The sequence below is a fragment of the Belonocnema kinseyi genome, chromosome 7, assembly GCF_010883055.1.
Source record: "Belonocnema kinseyi isolate 2016_QV_RU_SX_M_011 chromosome 7, B_treatae_v1, whole genome shotgun sequence".
In the NCBI taxonomy this organism is placed as follows: domain Eukaryota; kingdom Metazoa; phylum Arthropoda; class Insecta; order Hymenoptera; family Cynipidae; genus Belonocnema; species Belonocnema kinseyi.
Genome location: NC_046663.1, coordinates 36,365,707 through 36,381,997, shown reverse-complemented (window position 1 = coordinate 36,381,997; position 16,291 = coordinate 36,365,707). Strand labels below are relative to the sequence as shown.

The 16,291-nt window shown below is 33.1% G+C and overlaps 2 protein-coding genes across 3 annotated transcripts in view; one reads left to right on the top strand and one right to left on the bottom strand.

Moving 5' to 3' along the window:
- LOC117175913 (SET and MYND domain-containing protein 4-like) overlaps window positions 1–16,291 on the top strand; it is a 244,672-nt gene that overhangs the window by 149,264 nt on the left and 79,117 nt on the right. The gene's annotated exons all lie outside the window — the stretch shown is intronic.
- LOC117175915 overlaps window positions 11,449–16,291 on the bottom strand; it is a 91,952-nt gene continuing 87,109 nt past the window's right edge. For both annotated transcript variants that reach the window (XM_033365762.1, XM_033365763.1), the window contains exon 3: window positions 11,449–11,764. In XM_033365762.1, coding sequence (XP_033221653.1) covers window positions 11,543–11,764 — 222 coding nt within the window. In that variant the 3' untranslated portion in view covers window positions 11,449–11,542. The remainder of the gene's footprint in view (window positions 11,765–16,291) is intronic.

Below are 16,291 nucleotides of genomic sequence, written 5' to 3'. Positions count from 1 at the left end.
AATCTCTATCCCATCCACACACTACTCCTTTCCCCTGCCGAGTGAGTCACGCCTACCCCGAAAGGGAAATGGCTTAATGGTGTAATAATAATAATAATATTCTAATATAATTTGGATTACAATAATTTGACTCCAAAAATGACATCATGGAATTTCATATTGAATTCGTAAGTTTTTACTACTTTTTCATAACTTATTTTCTTGTTCCCAATTCTTAGAATTTAATTTCATCTCGAATTTAAATGTGCAAAAACTTTTAACAAAGAAATCAATACTTTAAACTTTTTACATTGTATTATTATTGATATTATATTTGGTTTCTTTATGGTATTGAAAAAAGTTTTTAATTGGTTAATTACAATTAGTACTCACATTAAGTAACTTCAATATTCGTATGACTAAAAACAAATATTGGAAAAGCATTCAATGTTCTATTTAATTATTGTTTCACTTATTTTCACACAAGAATTCATCTTAAAAAGTCTTTTTACATTCTCATCAGGGAACGTATTAGATTTGTGTAAAATTTGAGCCCCCCAGTTTTTGTCAATTTTCCAGGTTTTGAGACCCCCTGAATCCAAAAAATAGGTTTTAACCAATGTGTCTCTCTGTGTGGCTCCGTGTCTGTCCGTGTGTCTGTAGGCTTTTAGTTTGTTAGCATGATTACTTTCGAAAGAATTGACAGATTAGATTGGCTGGAATAATGGCTGGAATTGGCTTAGATTTTGGATGGAAATTCAAAAAGTGAGCGCATTTTGAAAATTTTTGAGACAACTTTTTTTTTAATTGAAAAATCTTCTGTGCAGGCATTCATACTATTCAAACAGACGAACAATTTATCTTAATGACTTTTTTTTATCAAATCGAAATTTACCAGAGTTATAGCATTTACAAAATTCAAAAAAACACGAAAATCAACATTTTAAGCCAAATAACGCACGATATGAAAAAAATCAGGAAAAAAAAAGTTTCTTTTTGAATGCCCTACAAGATTATGATAACAACTTTTTGAATTTTCTTAAAAAATTGAAAATTCAAATTTTGACAACCTAAAAAAGAATGGAAAATCAAAAATTACATTTTTTCATTCATCTATTTCACAGTATTTCAAAGATTCTCAATTATGTAAATATATTTTTAAATATATATATATATATGTAAATATGTTTTTGGTTCAGTAGCTAAAGGAGGGTCGGACAATGGGGGAAAAATGACTTTTTTGGTTCAAAATAACGTACAGCCCACAAATATTTACCGATTTGGACAGAAAAATTTTTAAACAAGCTAATAAGATTTATAAGAGAGTTATTGAGCCTAATTTTTAAATTAGGTTATTAATTTTTTTTATAAATAAACAAATATGACGCAAAAATTACTATTTCTTCTATTTGACGTTCTCGGTGCTCGTCAATAACAGAAAAGTTGTTAAAATCGCTTTAGTTGCATACAGTTACATTAGCTAAGGATATTTTAATATTAGACAATTTACAGAAAAACTTTTTATAAACAAATTATTTGTTGAACACATTTTTTCTACGATTTTCCATAAATACGTTTTTTCCAGTAATATTGCAAGAGATTTGAATGGAAACGATATTGCGTAAAAAAAATATCTCATGATTTGAATTGTTTATATTATAAACAAATTTAATGTAGAAATGCATTAATCAGGCATTTTTCGACATAAATATTCGTTCTTTTCGATATAATTTTTTTTAATTAGGAAATTCGTGATAATTTTAGCAAAATTCATAATTTGTTGAATAATCTTATGATTTCTAAGCAAATTTAATTAACAAATGCATTATTCGGGCATTTGTCGTCAGAAAAAATCGGTTTTTTCAATTCATGAAAACTTCAGCAAAATTTACAATTTTGTTATCAATTTTGTGATTTTTTAAAACAAATTTAATAAATAAATGCATTGGTGGACGGAACAATTCGTTTTTGTCGATGTCATTTTTTTAATGGGGAACTTCATGATGATTTCAGTAATATTTATAGCTGGTCGATGAATTATATATATATTTTTAAATTTAATACACAAATGCATTATTCGCGGCCATCTGTCGATGAAGAAAATTTTTTTCGATATCCTAATTTAAAAAGTTGCCATAGAAAAAAACGAATTCTTCTATAGACAAATGCCTGATAAATGCGTTTGTTGATTAAATTTGTTTGAAGAAATCATAAAATTTTATCAACATCTTATGGATTTTGCAGAAATTATAATAAAGTTCCCAACTAACGAGAGTGGCATTGAAAAACCCGAATTTTTCTTCCTACAAATGCCTAAAGAATCTATTTTTTTATTAAATTTGTTTTTGAAAAATCATACGATTAATGAACAAATTATGAATTTTGCTCAAATTATCATAAAGTTCCTAATTTATAAAAATGTACATCGAAAAAAAACGAAATTTTCCATCGAAAAATGCCTGATTACTGCATTTGTTCATCAAATTTGTTAATAATATAAAGAATTACAATCTTAAGAGATATTTTTTTTAATATTATATAATTTCCATTTAAATTTATAGAAATTTAACTAGAAAAAACTTATAATGGAAAATTATAGAAAATATTTTTTCAACAAATAATTTTTTCGTAAAAATTTGTGTTATTTAATACATAATATTGGAACATGTTTGGCTAATATTACTATATGAAACTTAGGCAATTTCAACACTTTTCCTGTTATTGGCGAGCACCGGGAACGTCAAATAAATAAAGTGGCCATTTTTTCGTCATATTTGTTTATTTATAAAAAAAAATGAAAACCTAATCGAAAAATTAGGCTCAACAACTCTCTTAGAAATCTTAACAGTTTTTTAAAAATATTTTCTGTAGAATTCGCTCAATATTTGTGGGCTGTACGTTATTTTAAACCAAAAAAGTTATTTTTTCCCACTGTGGGCCGGGAATGTGAAAATGAGATCATATGAACTTCCATCTAACACAACGCTGCTGAAGTTTGGTTGAACTTCTCAGCACAAGACACTAACCAACTATGACTCTTGGTTGAAACTAATCGCCCCCCGCCCCCAAACCCTCATTAATCAAAGTTTTGTCGGTCATCGAGGTAGGGATTTAATTTAGAAGTAAAAAAGGTAAGTCTGATGTGTAGAACGTATATGCTACGTTTAAATTGCAAAATAAAAATTGAAATAAGCAAATTCAGTTTTTGAAAAACTGGCAGAAGTTGCAGTAAAATTTTTAATAACAAATTTTTTTAAAGAATGCGCATTTTTTTCAACAGAGACAATGAAACTACGTCTGTTTTAATATCACTGTATGTTATGAATTGTAATAATATATATTTATGGATATGATACACAAGTTCAGACACAAATTCGAGTGCGAAGCACGAGATACATGATGAGAATGTATTCGTTAAATCCGAAGGAGCTTTAACATAGAAGAAGTCACTATCACCAAATTACTGTTGTCGACGTTTTGACCTTTACTTTTATAAAATCTGTGCACAAGTGTAAGGAACATACAAAGAGCGAGCGCGGAGCGCGAGATAAATATATTATCGAGCGCAAAACGCAACAGGCACGCGCCCTAGGCGTGCTCAAACTTGCGAGCGAAACGAGTCAGCGCGCTGCGCGCTATGAGATTGTGTCCGCGAGGCCACGTATTTTTTTATTTAGAAAAAGTATATTTTATTGCTAAACGTAAGCAAAACAATGTTACGTATCGACAGTTGGGGGGGGGGGGGTAAAGGTATAAAAAAATGTTATGTAATATGTGAATGCTCCCTACACTGAGAAAAATGAGTTATACCCGGTAATTAAAAATATTTTACCAGGTATAATCTTAGACTATTAACTATGGGACAGCGATCCAGATTATACGAAATAAAATCTACGGATATTAAAGAATAGACAATACTGGATAAAATCTTGGATTATAAATTTAAACAGGAGATTTTTTTATTTAAAATCTAAATATATTTACACCTAAAATCCAAGATATTAGAATCTATAATCCAAGATATTAACATCTATAATCTAAGATCCTACAGCCTAATATCCAGGATATTACGAACCATGATCCAAGGCATTATATCTACAGACCTAAAATATTAAAATTCCCATAGTGCAAGAAATATAAAAACCTAATTAGAGTAATAAAACCCTCTAATATCAAACATATACTTTTTAATTGTCTGCAGATCCGTTTGGGGCATTGGACAGTTATAAAACAACGAAAAGTCTGGCATTAATCTTTCTTAAAATATTCTATCGACGTCTTTTGATTTTTATGGCCACTATTTCGGGTCAATTATTAAAATGGCCTGAAGAAATAACAATGGAATTATTTTAAATACGTAAATTCACTTAGAACACTTTGTATTATTTATTTGGTACAATACATATAATGTGTGAAATACAAAAAAAAACACACGGAGCAACGTGGACTTGATGCAGAGACGCATAGATAAAATGGATGCTCCGAAATATGTGAATGTAAATGGCGCAGTGGTCACGTGACGATAGAACTTGCGCGCGCATGCATGCATGTTTTATAATCTCTAAAGGTTTCGAATTAATATCTGAAGATTGTAAGAATCTAAAATCTCCAGATTATGTTTGGTAATGTCTTCATATATTAGGAAAAGATTATAGATTATACGCGATATAATACTTTTCGTTATGGGGTATTATGCTCAACTTGTAATATCCACTTCGTATAATCCATTTTTTTCAGTTTAAACAAAAGCTTGAAGGTTTTAATGATTAAAATAGAGTAACGTAATTATTATTTTGTTATTTGATTTTTAAAACTTTTGTCAAGTAAAGCTTCTTTGCACATATTGTATTGCTTCAATTCCTTTAAACTATGAAATACCTATTTCAAAATTTAGTTAGAATCGAGGTTTAATTCAAACGGCGAACGCAGGGGGAATTTCGAATAGAGTCAGTTACTTCTGATAGAACCACAGCTCGAAACTTGTATGTAGTAAAGTACATAATAGGATTTAATGGAAATGACCCTCAATTGCTAATACACTACTGGGAATCTGCAGTCCGAATAAAATATTAAACTTTCCAGTATTCTACAAACATTTTCAAGTACCTAATGCCTCTGGATACTCTCTTAGAGCTACAATACTCTCATCAAAAAACAAGAAAGTCAATTTTTTCCTCAGGCCTAAGATTTGGATTTTTTTAACGACCAGTATGACAGTTTATAAGCATACATCAGTTAGACTTAAAGTTGTTGCGAATAACTGGGAACTATTTTGTTTGAATTTGAATATAAAATTCTAATCATGTTATATTGACATAACAATCATTTTTATTTGAATTTGAATTTACAGCAAACATAAACTTTTTGTCACAAACTTCAACTAATCTTCCTACAAAATAATTATTTGTTCTAAAAATATATTCAAGGGGTTAAAAAGAACAGATAAGAAGACGAAGTTTTTGTTTCAAGAAAACATTTTCTCTGAGTGACTGCATACATCTTGCCAAATTGAAATTTTCTTGTTGGATATGAATGTAGGTACCCTTACTATGATTTTACGCCCAAAATCAAAATCTTTTGTCGGAGGCTTTTCAAATAAATCGAATTTGTATTATCGATTACTTATGCGATATGACCGAAATTTGGTTACATTTCTAATCAATAATAGCTCTTATGTAGAACATTGTAAAACACTAAATTTCAATTTTTTCAGTAAACCCCCGATAAAATTTTGTTATTTTGAGCTTAAAATCTTTAGATTGCCTACTTTATACCCAACAATGATATTATTGTAGGATGTGAAAGTAATAAAGTTTATAATTTTGAAAATTTACAATGAAAAATTATACAACTTTTAATTTGCACAATTATTTATTCTGTAATCTTTATAAATTACATTCAAAATTTCTTCCAGTTGGAATATTTGGAATTGAAAACTTAACTTTTGATCTTCAAAAATCATCAAAATCCAATAATCTTTAATTTATACATTTTTTAAATTGAAGAATTTTAAACTGTGATTCTTTAAAGTTGAAGAATTTTCAATCGAAAACCTTAAGCATTAAAGAAATTTAAATTCCAGATCTTTAAAATTGCAGATTTTGTTTGTTTTGAAAATTTACAATAAAAAATTATGCAACTTTTAAGTTTTACAATTAACAATTATATAATGTTGATGATTTTCGTTTCAAATTTCTTCAATTTAGAATTAAATTTAGGAATTTTTTTTACATATCATTAAAGTTAACCAGTTTTCAATTGTAATTATTAAAAATTTTAGATCTTTATTATATGCAAATCTTTGTCATTGAAGGGTTTTAAATTTTATAAATTTACAATTTAAAAAAATATATTTCTTTTTTGAGTACTCCACCGGAATATGCCTCTTATTACAGCAAAAAAATGATAAAATTAAATGAAATATAGCAAGAATGTAAATAGCTGTGGGGTTATGCAGTACTGTTGTAATGTTCCGGAAGCTAGAACCGTAAAATTATTATTTCAAACAAATGAAAATTGTGTTAAATCGGGCCTAGACTTGTGTTTATTTTTACGGTAAACGGTTTTTTAAAAAGTCGAAAATTATGGGAACCGTTTTTCAAAAACGTTTTTTGTCTGGTACCACAACTTTCTGCTAATCAGCTCGAAGTATACATAATTTCGTGCACTAAAGTAAAATGTCACAAGTCTAACTTTTGAAAAAATTAATTAAAAATGAATTACTTCACAAAATATAAATTTGTACTAAATTCTACTTCACAAATCTAGCACAAGTTTTGGCTTTTCGAAATTTGATTATTTTTGGGTTTTATAAGTTTTCTGATTATAAAATTTTTGGTTTTAAGATGAGAACTGTCGGTTTCACACAATCTTGCTAAAGGGAAGAAGACTACATTTTTCGAGAAAAATTTAGCAAAAGTGTTAGTTTTTCGAAATCTGATTATTTTCGGGCCTTGTGTGCTTTTTGAGTTTGACCTTTTTTTTGCTATTTTAGCAAAGAAAAAAATAGTTTAGTAAAATCTAGTACAAATTTAGTTTTTGTTAAAGTTACAGTTATTTATAATCTTATAATTGGTTTCCAGACTAATGGGTTTATTTTGGAAATAAATAGTCTAGATTCATTGAGATAATTTGCTTCGCTACAAATCCTAGGTAAAACTACGTTAAGAGCATAGCTGGTAATTTAAGGAATTTTGTGCTGCTCAGTACGAGTTAAAGTTTAGCAAGATATTCATTCTTTTTTGTTGAAAAGTCTTCTATTATATTTTTGATTTATAATTCATCTTAATTAAAATTAACACATACATTGGAAAAAGTTTTCAAACAATTTGAATTTTTTTCCCCATTCGGTAAAAAATTTAACTGTTTTGTAGGAAATTCGTCTTTTTGACTTGAAAATTCAGCAGGTTGGTTCAAATTTTTTCTTTCTTGACTGAAAATTCTTTTTTGATTAATATTTCAACTATTTTATTAAAAAATCGTCTTTTTAGTCCAAAAATTTATCTTTTCAATTATAAATTTCATATTTCTTGAGCAAAAATGCAACAATTTGGTTGCAAATTAATCTGTTTAGGTGCAGGCTTCAATAGTTTTATTGAAAATTTGTTGTTTTTTTTTAATTAATTGAACTTCTTTTAATTTTGAATTAAAACCTTTTTTGGTTGAAATATGAACTATTAATTTTTTTAATAAGAATTCACCTTTTTTGGTGACCCTAATACTTAAATTTTGTAACAAATTGTTGAATTTTAAAATCGAAAAGACTAATTTTCTACCACAAAAGATGAATTCTTATCAAAAAATATAATAGTGGATATTTGAACCAAAAAATGTTTTTATTATAAATTATAAACAGGTCAATTTATAAAAAAAAAATTATTTTTCACCCAAACAATTCTACTTGTAACCAAAAAAGATCAAATTTCTACCAAAACAGATGAATTGTGCCCAAGTAAAATTTTTCATTCAAAAAGGAAAAAAATATTTCAACTACATTGTTGAATTTTCTACCAAAAGAATATAATTTCTAATCCCAAAAATATGAATTTTCAACAAAAAATTAATTTTCTACGAAATTATCGAATTCTTAAGCCAAAAACAAGAGTGTTCTACAAAACAGTTAAATTCTTAACTCTAAAATATGAATTTTTAACAAAGGAGTTCATTTACAACTAAACCGTGGAATTTTCAAGCAAAGTGATGAATTTTTTGAAAAGTAGTACAACTTTCAACCGAGTAGTGGAATTCTTAACCAAAAAAGGTGAAATCTTGTCAAGAAATATAATAGTTGACATTTCAACCAAAAAAATGTTTTAATTAGAATTGAAAGCAGTTAAATTAATTTAAAAAAAAATAATTTTCCGTAAAACTGTTCAAACCAAAAAAACGAATTTTCAACAAAACAGTTAAAATATTAACCAAAAAAGATGTTTCAGTCAGCGAAATTTTCAACAAAATAATGAAATTTCTAACAAATAAGCAAAAAATTGATATTGTTTGAACACTTTTTCCAATTTATGTAATAATTTTAATTACGATGAATTCTAAATAAAAAATTTAAAAGCAGACTTTTATACCAAAAAGAAGGAATTTTCCTGCCCAAAAGACGAGTTTTCATCAAAACATTTAAATTTATAACTCAAAAATATACATTTTCAACAGAAAAGTTAATTGACAACCATACAGTTGAATTTGCAAGTAAATCGATAATATTAATCTTATTAATATTTATAATATTTAATATTAATCTTTAATATTCAATTTTAATGCATACTTACTTATTTTTATTGAAAAAACCAAATTCATGAATTACTATTAAATTAATTACCTGTGCAACTGGCAAAATTTGAGGTTAGAATTAGAGGTTGCAATAAACTACATTGAACAACTTTTTTTGAGTATAAATTATAAATTAAACGAGCAGCTTGGAGCTTATAAACAATATTTTGGATGATAATTAATTTAATTTGTTAACATCTTAAGTTATTTTTGTAAACAAAATGATAACATGTTGATATGAATTTTATTTTAAAAATAGAGAAAAATTAAATGCTTATGAGTTATGATGATCTATTCTTGTTTTTTTAATGTATTCTATAATTGTAAGTAAATTATACCATTGTGTTTTAATAAACCCCATTTGATTTTCGTTGTCCTACAATTGGGTTCTTTTGTGTATCACTTAAGGATGCAGCCCAAAATTCTTGTCTCACTAATAGGCAATCTGACTAGTTAAAACAATATCCATTTATATTAATTAAATATAATTTTAATAATGTATTTTTTGTTCTAATTGATCAAATAATGTATTAGCCACTTATAATGGTTGTTGTACCAAAAATTACAATTCACTATTTTAAAATTGTGTTTATGTGGGTTAGCCTTCCATAACTGTCCCATTAATGGTCAGTTTACGTTATATCAAATTTAATATAAAGCTTTTAGTCTACTTTTCACTTATAGTGTGCGAATAATAATTGAAAGTCAAAAGAAATAATTGTTTTAACAAATTATTATTGTTTATAACTATCTTCTCCTATATAGTAATGCTATATAGTACTCGGTTTTTTCCGAAATTTTTTTACTTTTTGTCAACTTTTCATTTAGAGCGAAATAATAATTACATATAGTAATTTAACCAAAATAATTGTTTAAAAGATTTTTCTAAAAAAAAATTAACTTTGTTCAGTTTTTTGCTTTAAGTGAGGTAATAATTAATGAAAATAATTTTTTTAAACCTATTTTTCATATTTTTAAAGCTAGATAGTGGTGGCATAATTATTCAAAGGCTCATTATAGTTTATAACTATCTTTTCCTAATAATTTCTTTTTTAATTTTCAACGTTTCTTTCATTTTTTAGTTATAGGAATTAATTTAAGCGTCCGCATGAAAAGGGCCCTTATGACCGTAGAGTTACATACAGAATCATATAGCCGGATAAATTCCCGGCATTTTAAGTCGAAGACGAACCCTTTGATTTTAAAAACATGTTGCCGGGGCATTTTTGAATTTGGAACTTCGAAAAACCGCTTTTCGTGAAAAACGCATTTAATGCTGGTGAGAGCCGTAAGCGCACATTTTACACTTTTTCTTTAAAAATGAAATATAACTATCACCGATTGTTTTTTATACCTATTTTATACCTATTTTATATTAAGCAAATATATTAACAAAAAAGAAAAAGATTTGTTAAGAAATGATACTCCCTATTGTTTATTTATTTTATGTTCATAACTAAAAAGGCAAAGAAAAGTTAGAAATGTCAGAAAAACTACAAATTTCTAATTATCTAAAAGAAGTTAGTTAGAATCAATAATAAACAGTTTAGATCATTATTTTTGTTAACTTGCATCAGTTCTTTACTTCACAAAGTGAAAAGTTCAAAAGAAGTGAAAAGCATTTCTCTAGAAGAAGATAGTTTTGAACAATATTAAATTGATTAAACAATTATATTTGTTAAATTTCACTAATTATGAAGTCACTCTAAGCGAAAAGTAAATAAAAATTAGAATATTTGTATTAATATTGTTGTTAACTTGAATTAATTAATACCTTACTCTAAGTTAAAAAAGACAAAAAGTAGAAAATTTGAGAAAACCTGCAACTTTCTACCATCACTGTAAAAGAGTACGATTATAAATCATAATAAATGATTTGAAAATTATTTCTAATACATTTACTTGATTATTGCTGCGCACTAATCGAGCATTGGAAAACTTTGGAAAAACCGCGACTTTTTAAATCTATTCGAAGAGGAAATTGCTAAAAACAATCAATTGTTTGGACAGTTCATTTAAACTTTAAGTTATAAAACGTATATAAACGGGTTAAACTTTATAGAGCTTGCGGAACATCTACATATTATTTAAATAAACGCATTTTTTGTGGGCGATAATTCGACAAAATTTCGGGGTGATAAGCATGAAAATTCGAGACAAAGATTAGGATCAGGAGAAAGGATTAGGACAAATCTAAACCTATACACTGAAACGCGGAAATAATCGCGGTTTTGTGACTGACTATGAACCTGAACTAACCTAACAGAACCGAAAATAGTCTAACTCCGAACGTAAATAGGCTTTGTTTTGTGATACCTGAGCAAGCACCACCGCACACCCTCCCCAGTTCCACACAACCATTGTCGTGGAACGGCATCCATTCTCGGAATTACTGTTTCCGAGCGCGCTGTTGCAGAGTTTGTGTATAACTGAATCTTTTGTGTGCTAAAATCTTGCTTTATGCCGTTGGTCTTTTGATTAAATTAATTTTAAATATGGAAATCTACCATTTACTGCCTTTATTTTCGCAGGTAACATAAATAATAGAAACCAGTTTATCATAGTTTCTATACTCTATATATTCCCTTTTTCTCTTTAACATTTATGGCAAATAACAGAGCTTTCAGAAATAAAACACAAAATGTTGTAAATAGAATTAAGTTTTTCTACGCCGCTGGCCTAAATGCTTTGCTGCGAAGCGTAAGAAAGGATTCCTGCTTCTTATTCTTCTTTGTTTTTGGCCTTTTGATTCAATCAACAAGCCATGACGTAACCACAAATTCGATTAAAGTAATCCTAAATTCACAATCCTTTGAACTCCTCCGGATTCCTCTTCGTACGGGACAATTCTTCTTGCCTTCCTCACACGAACTCCAACTGTGCCGCAGGAAAACACCTCAGTCGAGTGCAAGCGAACTATTTCCGTTCCGCGAGTGCCAGCGTTGAAGACTCCCATATTCCATACCCCGCCCGCCATATTGGAGGGAAGGGATAGGAGTCGCCTGCGCTGAAAGGCGCCAAATTCAAACCATAAGTACAATATTTGTCGGATATTTCATTGCAAGGCCTAACAAATTCACAAAAATAAAAATAGAAAAAGCTATACATTAAACTATAATTTTGCCATGCTGAAAAAATCGACCAAGCTCAATCACTGACTCCTCCGTGGGTTCAAAGATAAAGTCACTAATATCTACCTGTCCAGGAGGCAGGCCGGGCCAAACAAGCTCAAAAAAGTGATGCAGAGCGGGCCTCCCCCCTGCCGGAGTAGGGCACTGATTTAAAAGATGGGAAAGGTCCTTAAACGGGGCCCCGCATTCACATTCAATCGAGAGGTTCCAACCCATCCTCGCAAATTGATGCCCCGTGCAGATGTGACCTGTCCTAAGTCTGGTGACCAGATTAATAAATCTTCTAGGTAAATTAAGGCCACAAAACCAAGGCCTCGGCGTCTTAACATTAACTCGCGAGAAGTAGGCCCTCCGCAGGCTATCAGTTCCTCCGTAATGGCCAGCACAATACAGCCCAGAAACTGAAGTCATTCCGGCAAACGTCTCGAAGGTCACGTAATGACGAATCCCTTAACGCAGTGACAGGGAACCCAGATGTCCGTTTCGCCAGTTTATCTGCAATTTCATTCCCCCTAATTGCGCAGTGCGCCGGAATCCAGCAGAAACGAATAAATGATCCCTCTCTCTCTCCACCGCTGCAACGCTGTTACACACTGCTCGGGCAAGAATGGTACCCTTAGAGTCCGAGAATCTACGCGAGAGGCTCTCCAAGGCGGCACGAGAATCCGAAAATATAATCACGTCCCTTAAACCCGACTCTATGCCAAATTTAACCGCTTAAAAAATGGCGTATAGTTCCGCTGACAGGACTGAAATGTGATCCATCCGTGAAAGCCCAGGTAGCCCCTGGAAACCTGCGGTCAACGAACTCACAAAAAGCCTGCTGCGGAAAATCGCACTCCCTGAAAACTTCGCCGACGTCCAAATCCACGGAAATCGGCGCCAACAAGTCCCCCCAGGAATCGTCAAAATAACCCGACCGCTCCGAGCAATCCAACGCCCCGTGAAAGCTCCCATTGCGCTGTAGGCAGCCAGTAGGCCGACCTTTACCGGATTCACCCTGAAACCCCTAGTGCATGCATCAGTGGCCAAGTCCTCCAATTTCCTTGCCAGCGGGCTCGCATTCCAGCAGAGTTTACGCAGTATGAACCTGTTCGAGAGAAGCGAGCGACGAAACGACAATGGAGTCTTGGCAGCCTCCGACAGAAGCACGGAAATGAGAGTGAAGCTCATACACCCTAAGGCAACACTCATAGAGGCATGGTGAATCGTATCCAACATTCTTAGCGCGGTTGCGCTAGCTCTGAAGAAAAGAGGGGCCCCCCACTCCAAGCGCCCTGATCATCCCCCTATGAACGGTGAGCAGAAGGGAGGGCGAGGCGCCCCAGGAAATTTTTGCAATCACCCTGAGAACGTTAAGGGCTCTTAATGCCTTGGCAGCGATCGCCCTAATTTGAGCGATCCAATTCATTTTTTGATCTAATATTATATCCAAGTAGTTGAGGGTGCATTGACTCCGAACAACTGTTCGATTCATCCTTATCGAAATGCCGCGACCCCCTCCCCTGCCCCTTGAAAAGACAACGAGCTGTGACTTTGGGATCGATATGGAGAGCCTAAGCCTCTCCAACCAGGGAGTCAGTTGTTCATAAGACAATTCCAGCAGCTCGGAAGCCTCTCGCCCCAGAATCCCGGTGACGTAAAGCAGTAAATCGACCGCATACATGGCCACGCTTAGGCTAGCTGGCAGATTTTGCCCGAGCCGTCTCAGAGCCAGATTGAACAGTAGCGGCGAGAGGACTCCCCCTTGGGATACGCCAACTCCACAAGGCCTCGGGTTGGATCTGTCGGAGGAGAAAAAGAGATACCGCTTGCTAACCTGAAAGGAGACTAAATTGAGCAGCCTTGTTGGAACTGCCAATCCCCTCAGCTCGTCAAGCAGAGGCCGGGGCAGAACCGCGTTAAACGCAACCTTAAGGTCAAGAGCAAGAGCCAACGTGCCCGTGCCCTCTCCAAAACCTGGTTTAGGGATAAAGTGTACTCGGGTGTTCCTCCAGGATTCCGGGAACGGAGAGTCGCGGAATATACCATTGAACAGGGAGTGTACGAACCTCATCGTCGGGGCCGAGAAGCCCCTTATGACCTCGTATGAAAGTCCGTCCATGCCGGGAAATGACTTAGCCTTGCACAAAGACAGAGCCACTCGAAACTCCTCCCAGGAAAAAGGCTGGTTCATACAATCCCGCTCATCGGGATTCGCAAAAGGGTGCCTCACTTGAGGAGGAATGTCCAAGTGCACCAGTTCATCCTGCAAGCCTCGAATGGCAGGCGAATCTGGGTCCGAAATTACCCCTGTATGTGGTTCCCCGGCTCGAGAGGCCAAGGTCTTAACAGTGCGCCATATCCTCGACAGGCCCGTTGCCGGATCCAAGGACTCACAGAAGGCTCGAAAGGACTGGTGCTTAATGCCTCCAAGCTGAGATTTGACCTCACAGTCGATTCTCCTATATAATTCCATCTCTTTGTCTGTTTGATTGGCCAAAAATCTCCTTCGTGCCAACTTCCTTTTATTCTGGATCGCCTCGCATTCGGCATTCCACCAGAGAGGCTGCCTGGACCTATGTTCCCCTGGGGAGTCCGGCCTGAAGGCCCCACATGCTTCCAGGGAGTCACAGACGGCGCTAATGAACTTGTCATATATGTTCGCGGGGTCAACTCTAAATAGAGACCCTCTATTTTCTCATTAAACATGCCCCAGTCCAGTGACTTAATGTTAAATCTGCTGGACGAGGAGCTGCTAAGAGCAGGGGAAGCGTCTAGCCTACCGAAGACCGGAACATGGTCTGAGTTGTGACTGTCATCTCCGACTCGAACAGCGGAAACCGACGCCAGCGCAGCCGTAGAGAAGAAAAGGTCCAAATTGCTCGCAAGACGGCCAACACCAGAAATATAAGTGGGGACAGAGTCATTAAGAGGAATCAAGCCTCTATCAAAAACCGCGGGACACAGCTGATTGCCCATACAGTTTGAATTTAGAGAGCCTCACATGGGGGAGTAAGCATTAAAATCCCCACACATTATCAAGGAGCCCCTATGCGATACAAGATCAATCAGGCCCTGTCAAAAGTCCTGTGTGATTTTGGCGTCAGAAGGGACATAAATGGATAGAAAATCAATCCTCCCTATTGAAGATTTGATAGTTAGCCTCACTGCCTCCATGTCGCTCGTTCACGGACCAGCCAAATCAATGCAATTCACGCAAAGACTGTCCCGGACCAGTATCGGTGAGCCTCCCCCCTACCGACCGCTCTATCACACCGATAGGACAAGTAGCTCTTGATCTCGAAACCACTACCTCGACTCAGCCAAGATTCAGAGATGCAGAGGACATCCAAATCATTGAGAAAGAGCAGTGACTCAATCTCCTCCCTCTTACCTACCGCGCTTCGTGCGTTCCAGTTAGCGAGTTTTAAAACCTTCCGCTCAGATTCCATGCCGTTGTAACGAGGGCGGGAAACCCAGACTATATGAACTTAAACTATATCCCTAATCACGTAGGGGAATTGCACATGTTCCCCAAAAATATTCAGCTAGAATGATTCTTTGAGGGTAAAATACTAAAAATATTAATACTTGCAAGGTTAAGTTATGGGAATTTGTTTGTTATGACTACCAAATTAAAGAACCTTGAACAAAGCTCCCCCCGAGAAGATCAAACACGAAGGTCGAAAAAGATGACTAGATCAATTAGGGACTCTGCTTGCAGTCTTGAGATCAAGTTGATGTTTATTTGATATGCCGTTATTTGCAGTGAAGATACCCCTATAGATCTATACAGTTTTTTTAAATTTAAATTGTATTAACTTAACGATTTCCATTAATAATAATTCAATATAAGTATTTCAATTCCAAACTCTGAATCAAATATTTCGACTTAATAAGCGGAATTTGCGCATTATCATCTTGGTATTTACTTCAACAATTTCAATTTAGTTTCTCCAATTTGAACATAGCCCCAAGAATTCTTCAAGATAACCATTCTCTAAATTAAAATGTTTCCCTATAAACATGCATACACAAATTTCAAGTAAGATTGCATTAGCTTAACGATTCCAGTTTAAGATCCGTTAATGTAGATACTTCAGTTTTAAACTCTTTAATTAAATATTTCAACTCAATAAACGAATTTAGAACTTTAAATTTACCGTTCTTTGGTTTATACAAAAATTAATTTAGAACTCATAACTGGAGTATTAAGATTGGCCACCCTTTGGTGATTAATATATTAATTTAAGATTTTAATTTAATGTGTTCAATACAGATTTTGCTCAATTCAGGTTCTTTGATTTAACTCCGGAAAATTCATCCCCTCTGTCTGCTTCCAAATTAATATTTAAGTCCCATAATTCGAAACATTCAACAAAGGTTCAATAATACTAGACAGAAATCATGGTAAATTAAGG